Source organism: Sceloporus occidentalis, unplaced genomic scaffold (genome assembly GCF_023333645.1).
Source record: "Sceloporus occidentalis isolate IW3139 unplaced genomic scaffold, rSceOcc1.0.p SCAF_12, whole genome shotgun sequence".
NCBI lineage: Eukaryota > Metazoa > Chordata > Lepidosauria > Squamata > Phrynosomatidae > Sceloporus > Sceloporus occidentalis.
In genome coordinates, this window is record NW_028316992.1 from 15,067,088 (window position 1) to 15,082,242 (window position 15,155).

The window sequence follows — 15,155 nt, forward strand, 5'->3', positions numbered from 1 at the left end:
CTAAGTAAAGGAATTAGGGAGTTGGGTTTAGCCTGGAGAAGAGAAGGTTAAGAGGTGATATGATAGCCATGTTTAAATATTTGAAGGGATGTCATATTGAGGAGGGAGCAAGCTTGTTTTCTGCTGCTCCAGAGAATAGAATGTGGAACAATGGATGCAAACTGCAGGAAAAGAGATTCCACCTCAACATTAGGAGGAACTTCCTGACAGTAAGGGCTGTTCGACAGTGCAACAAACTCCCTCGGAGTGTAGTGGAGTCTCCTTCCTTAGAGGTCTTTAAGCAGAGGCTGGATGGCCAACTATCAGGGATGCTTTGTTTGAGATTTCCTGCATGGCAGAATGGGGTTGGACTGGATGGTCCTTGTGGTCTCTTCCATCTCTACGATTCTATGATTCTACTTGAAGTGTAAGAAGCACTATTGACACTTAACGTAAAGGGTACAGCTTACTTTTTAAGAAGTGAGATGTGCAAATGCTAACACCAAGCAGCACAAGGCAAGCAAGCTTCATGATTACATCCAGTCCCTAGTCTTAAACAGATAGTAAGGTGTAAGGAATCATAAAAAGCCTTCCTTACTCTCCCAGTCCTTATAATGAGAAGGAAGAGGCCATTCCCTTTCTTTAAGAGTTGATTTATATTGGAGCAAGCAATTGTGGAAAAGTAGGGGAGATCTTGAAGGCTTTACCTGCCCCACCACAGCTGCTCCTGCAAAAATAAATTGCGTCCAAATGCTGCCAGACATCTTCTAGGGACCAGGGTGGGCATTTTCACCATGTTTTTGTCCTTTTCTGGCCCATTTTAGACCCAGGAGAATTTTTTTTTAACAATAGAAAGTGAGTGGAAGTCACTTCCAAAAATGTTTCTTCTGGGCCTAAATTGACCAGGAAGGCTGAAGATGGGGTGGAAATGGCTGCAATACTCCCTAGGGGGCATTTGCAGGTAGATTTTTATTTAAAAATTGAGCCACTGTGGTGCAGTGCTTTGAATGTTGGACTAGGACTCAGGACCAGGGTTTGAATCCCCGCTCAGCACTGGAAACCCACTGGGTGATGTTGGGTAAGTCATAATCTCTCAGTCTCAGAGGAAGGCAAAGCAACCCCTATCTGAACAAATGCTGTCAAGAAAACCTCTTAGAGTTGCCTTAGAAATGACCTAAAGGCACACAACAACAACAAGAAAGTTTTTTGACCTGGGGGGCAGAGAGTTTTCAAGTGTGCTGAAAATGTCCCAAGAAGGTATTTTGGAGTAAAAATATTTTTTTGATTTTTTTTAAAAGCCCAAATTGAGGCCTGGGGGCTCTAGAGCACCAGTTCTCAACCTGTGGGTCGTGGCCCCTTTGGGCCTTTCATAGGAGTTGCCTAAGACCATTGGAAAACACATATTTCCGATGGTCTTAGGAGCCGAGACACTGCAATTTTATGGTTGGGGGTCACCGCAACATGGAACTGCATTAAAGGGTCACAGCATTTAGAAGGTTGAGAACCACTGTTCTAGAGGCTACAGAAACAGCCCATGGCGAGTGACTTGCCCACCCTTGATCATTGATTTATATGATCAAATTTTTATATGAGTTTTTGCTCTGGCTTTTTATACTCAGAGGATCCAAAGGATATTACTTTTCTTGACAATGGTTGTTCATGAAGAAATAACTGGTGCACCCCTCAGGAGTCCTCAAGTGAATTTTGTATACATTGTATAGCCCAGGAATTCCCAACCCTTTTGACTCGGGGAGCCCTTATTTCTATGGCGGAGCTCCTAAGAGGCCTACCCTATGTCTTATAAGTTAATGGTATTTAGGAGTATGTATAAGAATATATTCTTATTCTTTATTTCATTCAATTTTTATTTCTTTCATTTTTCTGGAGCAGTGGCGGAGCACCTGGGAAGTGCATGGGCTCTTTGGAGCACAGGTTGGGAACCTCTATAGCTTATATATTAAGATATGTTGTTGCTGTTAGCCTTCAAATCATTTCTGACTTATGCCGACCCTATCACAGGGCTTTCTCGGAAAGAATTGTTCAGAGGAGGTTTACCATTGCTGTCCCCTGAGGCTGAGAGGTTGTGCCTTGCCCAGGGTCACCCAGTGGGTTTCATGGCCGAGCTGGGAATTGAACCTTGGTCTCCAGACAGTTAGTCCAGTGCTCAAACCACTATGCCACATTGGCTAAACATACCCTCCAAATTTGCTGCAAATCCATCCTGCTGTTTTTGTGTGATGAGATAACAAAGAGACAAAAACCACTTTTATAGAATTTGTTGTTTGAAAATGCTGAAAATGCTCAATATGATAACCGTAAGTAGTTGGTGTGTCCTCCCCACTCTGTTTTTCTTTTATGGGCCTTGTGGCCCTGCTTTGATAGTAAATGCATATGTGTGCATTAGAGACATATGCTTTCAGTGAGAGTTAAACCTTAATTCTAACTTTAAAACTGCCTGGTTGGATTCCTTTAAAAAACCCACATTTTTAGAACTAGGATAATAGAGTGAAATGTTTTCAGAGCTATCATACAGTGGGGTTTTTGGCCAGGTGAGATCTGACCTTTAGCATTAAAACTCCTGTAGCTTTAACATTGAAGTTTCTGTATTAGGGTGGGGTAGAGGCACAGGAGGACAAGCTCCCTCATGCATATATTGATTTTAACTGATTCAGGAAAGGTTACATAAGTCATGGGACTTACTGCCTCTGCACTGTTGATTCTGGGCCCAGTGCACATTCTTTCATGCTATGTGGGTTCATAATGAGAAATAGTTGTTTTTGTGCAATCTGGTAAGCCGGTTGTTCTTTTTGCTGCTCGATGTCTCCACACTGGTGAGCTGGGTGTACAGTCCAATTGCAAACTTATTATTTGAAGAATGAACAGGATTGCTATCAGTTTGCAGTTCTGTGAATGGGGGTCAGAATGGGAAACAGCAGCTACAGATGCTTAGATTGTCCCTACTTTGTGTGGGTTGGGAAGCATTGGAAACACAGGCCTGTTACAGACTGCCAAAATAAAACTGCTTCGGGTCTCTTTGGAGGTATGCCATTTAAATGATACATGGGTCCTAAGAATCCGGAAGCTGCACCAAAGCTGCACTCCAGTGCTTAGGAACGGAGTGTGGCTTTGGCGCGACCTCTGGACTCTTAAGACCCATGCATCATTTAAATAGCATACCTCCAAAGAGACCCGAAGCAGCTTTATTTTGGCAGTCTGTAACAGGCCACAGAAATGTTTTTGTTCCATGCCTCCTTCTGGTCTCTGAGATGTAAAAAGGTGTAAGATAGTGATTCTTTACAATTAATGTTCAAAGGTAGCCAACTGATTTTACTTAGAAGAAATGATAACATTTAAAGACTGTTTCTGATTATGTTATTGTGCCACAGTAAGGCCTATTGCAGCAGCAAGTCTGTGCAGATAACAAGGGATGACTGTATATCAGTCTCATTTGTAGATGTTCCAACACATTCAAGTTCCCATTTTGGATGATGAAGATGATTTATTTATTTATATTCTGCCTTTCCCCCCCAAATTTGGACTGCTGTGTCTATGAAGGATAGAAATAAAGGATGTAGAGGACAGTGGTAAATGTTTGAAGTATGAGGAAAAGCTGGTGTGTTGAGTTTGTGTTCCTTAAAAAGGTTACGGGCTTCAGTGTTGCTTGTTTGAAATAACAATTCATTTAAACAGCATGCTTTGTCATGTGTGCATGCATACAGCCTAATACACACTGGTGGTTGTTGGAACATACACATGCATACCTGGCATACCTGTCTCAACATACAGCTACCCATATATTTAGCTCTTCAGTGAGAACCTCCTGAAGGAACCACGCTGTCAGTGGTGCGGCATGTTGGTCTTGATGGTATCATCTCAATTATGAGATGCTGTCCTCAAAGACGTTTGCCTGTCACCTACCTTATTGTCATTTCAGCACCTGGCAAAACCTCTTTATTTTCTCAATTTTCTTTATTCAAGATAGAAGTTTATTCTTGCACTTTTATCCAGCTGTTAGTTGATCTTTGTTTAGTCTTCTTCTAGTTGTAAACTACCTTGGAAATATGAGTGAAAGGTGGCACAAAAATACCTGAAATAAAATAAATAAATGGACTTGGTTATTTATAAGGAATTGTTATCTGAAGCCGTCCCAAATTCCATTATTAACCCGCCTGGATTCCTAGTGATTGGGCGGGCTATAATAATAAATAATAAATAAATCACTTATATTATGATGATGATGAGGATGATGAGGATGATGAGGATGATGAGGATGATTTAGTAATGTCAATACAGCAGGAACCACAGAACTGTTTAAAATAACCCCAAAAGTTTATCCAATCAAAAATCCACCAAACAGTGATACCTTTATTGGCCAACCAAAATGCACAAAATACATGTTGCAAGCTTTCAAAGCTCCCAAAACCTTAGGTTAGAAAGAGTGGCATGGCAAAGTTTAAGGATTTAAAAACCCAGTAAAGATATCTTGTTTTCATTATTCCTCTCCCTTTTTGCTTCTGAAAAGAATCATGTGGCCAGTCAGTATAACCCAATTGGAAAATGACTATTAGCAACAGAGTGTGGCACAGAGGCCCAGGCTTACAAAGGCAACCCTTGTTTCTCATCCCTGCCAAGCTGGGAATCTGACTGTTAGCTCGCCTGCCTCTTGTCCAGGCTGCCAGCATTTCTGCTGACATCAGTGCTGTGCAAAACAGTACATACACAAGGGCCATGTTTGTTTCTCTTCTACAAGAGGGAGCGGAATAAAATGTGCAGCCAATGGAGAGTGATGCAGTTGGTAAGAAATGCGACTCACTTTTAAAAAATTGTGTAGACAAGAATCCCTTTGAAAAAGGATGCTAGAAGGAGAGTGAGTTTGAGAAACTTTGAGGACCTCTTTCCACAGCATTAGCTTGGAAAGCTCAGACGAGCAATTTCATAAGACGTACAAACTTCTTTTCTGCTCACAGAGCTAATGTTTCTTTATTGTTCACGAATTGTGGTCTTTTTTTAGTATTGTTATGTTTATTGTGAGTTTGCTTGGTTTAATACAGTAGATTGTTATGTAATGCTACTGCATTGCTTACTGAATCTGCAAATTTCATTGTAATGTGAACTTTGTTGTGTGTGAATCCACTGTAAGTTCAATAGCTGCAGAAATGGGACAACTGGCTCTGGAATCAACTGGAATGACTTAAAGCAAGTTAATGTTTTCATCTTCTAATGATTTATCCATTTGTGAAATACTGATAACTTTCATAGAACCTTTATGCTGAGGGTGAATCTTGTGAATAACAATTTTTTTTCTCAGGCGACTTTGGTTAGATATGTGTGTCTATATTCTTACTCTAGGATAGATTTCCAAATATCTGGGTTCTTCCCATCACTACTTTCTAAGGTTTGTTTTTTGGTAAGCTATGGTTTGATCAGTTCTTCCTGTCACTTTGCCCAAAGGTTTTATACATTCTAAACTTTAAGCATGTCTTACATGATCTGCTACTGGTAGCACCTTAAGTGAGCTTTATGGCCACCGTGGGGATTTGGTAGCTGTGAAATTTCTCTAATTTGTATCCATCCTGATGGACCTCTTTCTCCTTCCTTCCTTCCCTTCTTCCTTCTCTCTCTGTTGTTGGTTGTACTATTTTTTAAAGCAGGGGTGAACAGACTTCAGGATTCCAGTGAGCCAATCTTTATTTACTTAATTACCTACCTACCTACCTGCTTATGAGAACATCAGGATCCATCAACCAGAGACTGGTGGAACAGATATAGATTTAAAAGTTAAAAAATAAATTCTGTGTGCAGCAATTTGAGTAGCCCTCACAGTATTTCTGCACAGAAATTCATTCCTGGATGCTACAAGCTTTCCTCCTTTTCGGCATTATAATTTAGGGTGGGGATGTATGCCATTTTGTTGTTGTTGCTAAACAATTGGGAGTCAGAATCCTTGCTTATCTACTGGAATCAATAGACATTTTACAATTATGTGCTTCATTGTAGCTCAAGAGACAAAAGGAAAAGCAGCTTTCTACGTACTTTTGTATGGCCACACCACATTTGCTGACTTTCCTGGCCCTTACCTAAAGATAATTTAGCCTGTGTCCTATCCCATTGGTCACCAGAGATTTTTAAAGACTTGGTGCTAGTAGCCAGGATATATTCGGATCTTGAATTTTCTGACTTGAACGTTGATAAATATTAAGAATTCTCTTTCCACTCAATTCTCTTTTCCACTGTCTTACATTTTTGTTTAAGGTTAAAGTACTTCAGTGTGAATATGTAGTTCTAGTAATTCATGTACAGGTGTTTGGCTTTGAATTCCTTCACCATTGTGTATTTTTGCATGGGAATCAATCTTAGTAGGATTTGAAGTACTGTACTAAACATTTCCTTTGGCATCTTTTTTTAAAAAAGGAACTAAAGTTGTATGTGATATGTTCCGAATAGTTTTTCATTAATGACACAAAAAGAAAATATATCTTTCAAATGGTGACTAGTGCATTTTGACTTCAGAGAATAGAAGAAAAGAACCTGCTCTTGGTGGGCATGATCCTCGGACGGCTGTTCAACTTAGGAGCCTCAGTACAGTCTTAAAACGCCTCAAGGAAATCATGGAAGGAAAAAGCCAGGTATTTCTTGTGCGTGTCTTTTCAAACAATTGAGCTGTCTTAAAATGCATATCATCTTTGATTCTGTGAAGGGCCATTTCCCCAAGAGCTAAAGAGTACTGCTTATAACAGCAATGGGGAAACTTTGGCCCCATACAGACTGCCAAAATAAAGCTGCTTTGGGTCACTTTGAAGGTATGCTGTTTAAAAGATGCATGCGTTCTAAGAGTCTGCAAGCCGTGCCAAAGCCATGATGCAGTACTAAGGATTGGAGCATGATTTTGACATAGCTTCTGGGCTCTTAGGACTCATGCATCATTTAAACAGCATACCTCCAAAGTGACCTGAAGCAGCTTTATTTTGGCAGTCTGTATGGGGCCTTTGATATAGTAAATCTTGATGAGCTGCTGCTTACATCATGCCTCACCTCTTTAGTCAGGCAGGGAAAGGGTGATGGGATTTGTAGTTAACAAAATTGGATGAGGGAGGGAGGGCTGCTAGTTCCTCAGCCCCTTTTCTGAACTTTCAGAGGCTGAGAGCAAGAATAATTCCCATTAATTTTTAAAATTTATTTCCTAATGTAAACAGTCACCTAGGAAGTGTCACTAATCACAAAATAATTTTTCAAGGCTTTCCAGTCTGATGAGGTTGACCTCTTTCCCTTTCCAAATAGACTGACTCTGTAGTGCCTCCCTTGATATAAAAGAAAGACTCTCAAGCACAACTGATCTCTTTTTTTTTGCTTTTTGTTGGATTACATCAAACATTAAAATTTCTGACAGAGTTTGAAGTAAGTAGGTACAAATGAGTAGTAGTTGTAATTAGCTTCTTTACTCAGTTACTACTATATAATAACCTAACAATGAGAACTTAATGACATAAACATCATTCTTTTTACCTTGTAATTAACCTTTTAGTGACTTTTATAGTAAAGGGATAACAATTGATGGAGGAATATCCTACTCTCCTGTTGATCGTAGGTAAATAGGTAAATTGTGTCTCTGTATGGCCGAAAATATGTTCGTATGTGTGGGGATGGAGCTTCAGTAGAGTTGAGGAAGGAGTCTTTTGCTTATGCTATAAATCAAAATCTTTTGAATGGATGGGTTGTTTTCTGCTGGACTAAACTTTTACTTTGCGCTCTAAAACTGTTCTGCTGGGCAATTGGATCAAGAAGGCAATGCTCTGGGGAATCCAATTGCACCTGTGACTGAGCAAATGTAATCTAATTATAGCTTTGTTACATCTCATGCTACTGTTTAGCTTTGGAGATAAAAATATCCTGTGAAAATCTGTTTTGTGTTATGACTGTAGTGTACTTTACTTCTTTCATAGGACAGTGACCTGAAGCAGTACTGGATGCCAGACAGTCAGTGTAAGGAGTGCTACGACTGTAGTGAGAAATTCACCACCTTTAGACGCAGGCATCACTGCCGGTTATGTGGACAGATCTTCTGCAGTCGATGCTGTAACCAGGAAATCCCTGGAAAATTCATGGGTTACACAGGTAAAGTATGCTGTGTTTAAAGATCCAACCTGCCAAGGAAAGGAGGAGCAAAAATTTGCTTTGCTTGAAGTAGGCAGCTTTGAGCACAATCTAGTACTGAACCTTTCCATATTGAGACTTGGTTACTTCATCCTTTTCCCTCATAGCTGCATGAAAAATAGATTTTTGATAGAAATTTTCCATAGAATTCTATAGAAATTCTTAGAATGCTTCACTAAAACATACGGTTATTGACATGTTTGTACTTCTGCTTGTATGCTTTTTTTGCCTACCTTTGCAAGAAGTTGGGGCTTTTTGCCACAGGTTAGCATTGGTGTATCCATAAGATGAAACAAGGGGGCTGGGAAAAGTCATGAGAGGAGTAGGCTCCCATTCTCTGTCCTTGAAGGTGAGAAATAATTTGTGGTAGTCTGTCCCATCAGGACATCTTCATATGCATTGAGACCTCACTACTAAGTGTCCTAAAATCTGGATCTTTGCTGCTGATGGAAACTTTCGTAGAGACACTTGTTTTATTTAAGGGGAAAAGTCTGAAAAAGGTTGTGTGATATCCCACATTTTCCAGTGTGGGACATGGTAGGCGACCTCAGGTTCTGGCCACTGTACATTACGAAAAGAAATATTTATATTTAGAATGGCCTATAGGTTGTTCTTCAAATGTTTTTAAATCTCTTCCAAGCTATATGCTTGGAAAGTAGTACTACTACCAGATTCTCCATCTCTTCTTGCTCTTTCAGGTGACCTCAGGGCTTGCACATACTGTCGCAAAATAGCCTTAAGCTATGCACACTCTACAGATGGTAACTCCATTGGGGAAGACTTGAGTGTTCTGTCTGATTCTGCCAGCTGCGTGTCAGTGCTGGATCCTGGAGAACCACGGACACCTGTTGGTAGCAGAAAAGCTAGCCGCAACATCTTTCTGGAAGAAGACCTTGCTTGGCAAAGGTATCAGCTTACTAGTTTAATTTTTAAAAGTGCTTGCAAAATCTGTTGTTTGTCCATCCTCCCAATTGTTCCACAGCCGTCAGAAAACATCAGTCAGGAAAGCACCACTTACAGCATTTGCTCATCAACTTTCTATGTGGCATCGTTTCTGTCAATAAAGCAGGGATTGGGAATCTCAGTTCTGTGGATCAGAGCCAACCCTCAGGGATTCCTAATCCATCCCACAAAAGTTTTCCTTGTGCTCTGCTCCTTCTCCCTCCAAATGCTCTGCAAAGCCCTCTGTTCTTACATCCAGTCACTAACATTTAGCTCAGGAATGGGCAACTGTGGCATGTCTGGTGGCCACTTTTATGCCCTGGACACTCCCGGGACTTCATGGATTGCTATAAAAATAAAGCAACTGCCCCATCCTCAGAGTGGGTGGAAGTTCACTTCTCGTTCTCAAAAAAGGGTATTTTTAATGTTAAATATACAAGGAGGCCTTGCAATCTGTTTGGAAAGCAATTAATTCGGTGCAGACTCCTAAACGCTTCCAGGAGCAGCAGTTTTCCTTGGTTTTGGCCAGAAAATGGTCACACTGAGGAACCTTGAGGTGTTGAGGGCTACACAAACACCCTTGAGTTGTTGTAGGCAGGCCAAGGGTCACACCTTGCCCACTCCAGATTTAGTTAGACAAAGATGGGAGAGAACTAAAAGGCTTCCTCCCATTTCTTCTGCTGTCTGCTTGCCTTGATTGTATGACCTGTCTCCAAAGATTATCATAGATTGTAAAGCATACTAAAGCCACATGACATAGGTTGTGTGTATTGTATTAAATTCTTCTCTGCTGCCTGTATCACTCCAAAGAATGGTTAGTGGATGGAGAGCGATAGAAGATAACATTTGCACACAGATGTTTGTGGTCTGCATTTTCCATGGCAGAAGTGGTCTCTTGGGTTCTGCCTCTGCTACCTCTCCTTGCCTGATGAGGAGGGGATGCAGCTGTCGCTGCTGCAATAGCTCCAAAGAAGGTGTTGAATCAGCCTCTCTGTCCTTGCTTTATTTCCAGTGGCCTTGGCAAACTGTTGTTGGAATTGTGGTGAGAAGATGTAACCTTCACCCTGAAATCAAAGAGTTTTTACCCACTCATAAATCTTGGGAAAGATGCTTCACTCTTATTGCTTGATGGTGGGGTAGACTTTGAACTCTTGATCCTCTCTGGCTTGAATCTAAATTGAAAATTTCATGCTGGGTAGATCTCCAAGCAACTTTCAAAACTCTACATCTAGGCAGAGACCCTGTTAACCATCGTTCAGCAAGTATATGATGAAAAATTCACTAAGATGTTAATGTTGGCTCCTGGAGTCTGAGTGAAGTCTTTATGTGTGATGGGTCAGTTTTCAGGGAGTAATGCTGCAGCTGAGAGTGCCTTCCTGTAACCTGTCTCTGAATAAACACTAAAGTCACTGGTCTCTGATGATATGCTGTAGCTCGGAGTTAACCTGTCTCCTAAGAAATCCTTTTTCAAACTTTCAATTTTTTTAAAAGAGAGCTCCCTCTGGTGGTTATAAACTGAAAATTAATTGATTCAGGGATATCAAATATGAATAGGTGGGAGTACTATATTTTCCATGCACACCTAGGGTATTCTTTATGCTTACCTGTAACAAGCAGAAGGTGATACCTCCAAGAAGGTACAGACTCCTTTCTCTTACCAGCACTGATCAATGCTCTTCTCTTCAGATGCATAAATAGCAACTGAATTATTGGAGAGTGCCTTGGTAAGGGGGCACCTCTCACACAAAGTTATATTCTAGAGAAAGTCTTGGGCTTTTGTAGAGGTAGATAGAGTTAGTCCCTTGACATGAATGTCTAGTTGTAACCGACTGTAGGGGACGGTGCTCATTTCCTTTTTAAGCTGAAGAGCCAGCATTGTCTGAGGACTGCTCTGGTGGTCATGTGGCGAGCATGACTGCACCAAACACTGTTAACTTCCCACTGAGAAGTGGTACCTATCTATCTACTTACATTTGCATGCTTTCAAACTGCTAGGTTAGCAGAAGCTGGGATTAGTGACAGGAGCTCACCCGATCCTGCAGCACTCAGGCCTCGAACTGCCAATCTTCTGATCATCAGAACTGGCATCTCAACCACTAAGCCACTACATCCCTTGAGCATTTGTACCAAACCTGATGCTTTATGCACCTAGCTTATGTAATCTATCCTGCTCTGTCTGGCTGTAATTGGGTAATGTTTATGAAAATACTTTTTAAAATGTCCAGTCCATTACATTCAAATGATATTGGTGGACAGGTATGCAAAGAGAAGATTTTCTTCTGCTTTTTAATACGGGCCTTGTTGAATTTAGGTGTTTCAAAGACAGAACTTGGGATGAAGAAAACATTTTCTGAGCATGTGACCACTTGTTTCTTACAGTAATCTTTAGGAATAATTTAAAAATATTTCTCTCATTGAACAACAAAGGCAAAATAATTATTTATCTTTTTTAAAGTTCAGAAGACTACACTGAGCTGCATTAACACTAATTTTGTGCTAATTGCAATTCAGATTTGTTGTTATTGTGTGCCTTCAAGTGGTTTCCTACGTATGATGACCCACAGGTTTTTCTTGGCAATATTTTGTTTGGAGAGGGTTTGTCCTTGCCTTCTTTTGAGTCTGAAAGAGTGTGACTTGCCCAAGGTCATCTGGTGGGTTTCCATGCTCAAGTGGGGATTTGAATCTTGATCTCCTGAGTTATAGTTCAGTGATCAACCCTGTACACCCTGCTGGTTCTTTGAATGTACCATTATTTATTTGCAGTTTGATTCATCCAGACTCTTCATCCTCTACTTTGTCAACACGCCTTGGTTCAGTTCAAGAGGAAGCAGGAAAATCACCTGCACGGAATAGGTGAGTGATTCAGACTCATCTTTGCTTGAAGTTTTGCCTGTAGCAGCCATGGTACACCATTGGCCATGTTTGAATTCACAATATAAATCTGACCATGTCCCTTAATAAGGGGTTATATCAAGGTGGTATTTGTATGTGATCACCAAAGAGATTACAGACTTCTAGGAGATGATCTGGTAGGTACAATGAAAACATAGCATGAGGTCCAGAGTTCAGATTTAGTGCTGAGTGAAATGATGTCAGAGATGTTGTGCATGTGAAATTTCTTCTGCTGACTCCACCTCTGATCATTTGGGGTCTTAATTCTTCCTAAAAGGCTGACACTGTTACTTTTGTAGAATAGTAGTGTTCTTCTTTGTCCAGTAGCTGCAGCTGAACAATTTGGCTTTATTAGTGTCATGGGATGTGTGTGTTTGGGTGGTAGTTATGCTATTTTATGTTGACCAATTGGAACACTATTCATGTGTTTGGCCCTACTAAAAAGGAACTAAAAAAGAAATGGACTTTCAAATACTATATAAAACCAAATATTTAGGGGTAACAATTACAAATAATAACTTAGACCTGTATAAAAACAATTACTGTATATTCCAACTTGGAAAAGGGTTAAAGAAGATCTGGCAAAATGGGGGAAACATCAATTGTCATTACTTGACAGAATTGCTACTACTACTCAAATGAATATCCTCCCCAGAATGCTGTATTTTTTCCAGACAATCCCTATTACATCAAACAACCAACTATTTAAAATGTGGAAAAAAGACCTTTCCAGCTTCAATTGGAAGGGAAAAAACCAAGAATAAAACTATCGGCAATGCAAGACTTGAAAGAAAAGGGCGAACTGGGTTTCCCAAATTTATAATGCATGTGCTTTAACATGGATTAAGGACTGGATATCTTTAGAAAATTTAAAACTTTTGGAGCTAGAAGACAAAAAGATAAAGTATGGCTGGCACACCTGTTTGTGTTACGAGAAAGCAAGAACCAACAAAGGCATTTATACTCATTGTATATGGAAATCGTTGTATTTAGTCTGGAATAAATATAAAAGACACTTCTATACTAAAATCCCCCAATGGCTCTCCACACAGGAAGCACTGCATAAAAAAGAACCACTCTCAAAAGGAAAATGGATAAAATATGAAAAACTTCTAACCAAAACAAACGAAGGATATAAAATTAAAACCAAGGAAGAAATACAGAAACAGAGACCAGCAATTCACTGGTTTACCTACCAACAAATATTACAAGACTATAAGAAAGATCTAGAGACACAAGGAATCGAACACGAATAGAGGGAATTTGACAAAATAATGAATGCAGAAGAGAAACAGATGTTAAAGAAGCTCTACAAACTTCTAATACTTATAGAATTACCGGAAGAAACAATTAAAACTAATATGATAAAATGGATGCAGAACATTGGAGAAGAGATACCTTTAGAAAATTGGGAGAAAGTATGGAAAAACAACTTAAAATTTACCAAATGTAACAACTTAATAGAAAAATTTTATAAGATTTTCTTTAGATGGTACATGACCCCAACCAGGCTATCAAAGATACAGAAAGGAAACAAAGCTAATTGTTGGAAATGTAATAACAAACCAGGCACATTGTTTCACCAATGGTGGCAGTGTAACAAAGCCAAAACTTTCTGGAAAGAAATACACAAAAGCATGGAACAGTTATTACAGAAGACTATCCCCTTAAAACCACAACTATTTTTTATTAAACATTACCAATGTAATCAAAAATAAATTAACTTGGGAAGATACTAGCATAATATTGTACATGATTACTGCTGCACGATTACTTTATGCAAAACACTAGAAAAGTAATATAATACCCGCCAAAGATGAATGGATAATCAAATTAAATGATTTATCAACAATGGATAGATTATCTATGTATATTGATGGAAAGAAAAAACAACAATATGAAGAAAAATGGAAAAACAGAGCCAAATGATGGAAATAAGGAAACAGAATAAACATAAACAAATGAGAAAAAAACCCATAAATAAAATTATCCATTACTCTAAGATACAGTAAATAGTGTTCACAAGATTTTCACAAAGAATACAAACAGGAAATCTATCTAGCCTATTATTATTATTATTATTAACCTTTATTTATAAAGCGCTGTAAATTTACACAGCGCTGTACATAGCCTAGGCAAGTTGTTTATATTTTCGATTTTTGGAATAACCTATGATGAAGATAACGAATTATGATTTATATAAAGAAAGGAAAGATGCATGAATTAACTCCAAGAAGCAGTTATTGAAAGGATGCATGTAAATTAGAAAATGCTTAACTTTTGTGCTTTACTTGTTTTTAATCTCCACCTCCTTTTTTTCCTGTCACAATTTTTTTCTTCTTCCTTCTATCTCTACCTTTATTTTCCCCCTTTTCCCCATCACATATCTTCATGTGTATGTATATATGTAATTTTTCATATATATATATATATATATATATATATATATATATGGACTCTTAAGAAAATACGAGCAATAAAACAGCAAATGATGAGCTGGTGATATTAAAGTACCAAAATGCTTCCTTCTTTTGTGTCTCTCCCCTCCCAGCCTATGATTCTTGTGGTGGAAGGCCATTAACCAAAAAGCAACTGTGTGAATTAATACTCCATCAGAGTGCTTTTTGTAATATAGTTGTCTGTCAACTAATTGGGGAAGGGGCTGAAGCCTCCCTGGTAGAGACATTGTCAGTAGATGTGGTTGCATTGATGCAAATCAACGCATTGGTGCAAATTAAAAGGAAGAGAATTTCCCCTTGGGATGCTAAGATCCCTCTACTTACTTCTTGTGCACAAAGTTACCCCATCGTCCCTTCTCTTTACTGGAAGTTATAACTGTACACTGGACTCAATACTATGTGTGATTTCCTTCAAACCAGAGTGTGCAGGTAAACTATCTAGACAAATTGCAAAGTTCTCCTGATACCACATGCAGCACATCACATTTCAAGCCCAACCAAACATAGCTTATTCTTTCAACTATACATGCTCACAGAACAATTTCTGTGAAAGGAATATTCAGGTATTGTGACCCAGCAACTATACAGACACACAAAGTAAAGGTCTCAGGAACGAATGCAAATTTGACTTCAGACAACACAGAAAGTCATTGAAATGTTGGTCTCAGAGTCTAAAAAATATGCCTTCATGGTGAATTCTGCATAGCACCGGCTAGACAGAGTGTGGCTTAG

At 39.2% G+C, this 15,155-nt stretch overlaps 1 protein-coding gene across 3 annotated transcripts in view; it reads left to right on the forward strand.

Annotated features, from left to right (window-relative positions):
- PIKFYVE (phosphoinositide kinase, FYVE-type zinc finger containing) overlaps nucleotides 1–15,155 on the forward strand; it is a 111,225-nt gene that overhangs the window by 16,982 nt on the left and 79,088 nt on the right. For all 3 annotated transcript variants that reach the window (XM_089478074.1, XM_089478072.1, XM_089478073.1), the window contains exons 4-7: nucleotides 6,490–6,605; nucleotides 7,920–8,091; nucleotides 8,829–9,036; nucleotides 11,836–11,925. In XM_089478074.1, the coding sequence (XP_089334200.1) occupies nucleotides 6,490–6,605; nucleotides 7,920–8,091; nucleotides 8,829–9,036; nucleotides 11,836–11,925 (586 nt within the window). The remainder of the gene's footprint in view (nucleotides 1–6,489; nucleotides 6,606–7,919; nucleotides 8,092–8,828; nucleotides 9,037–11,835; nucleotides 11,926–15,155) is intronic.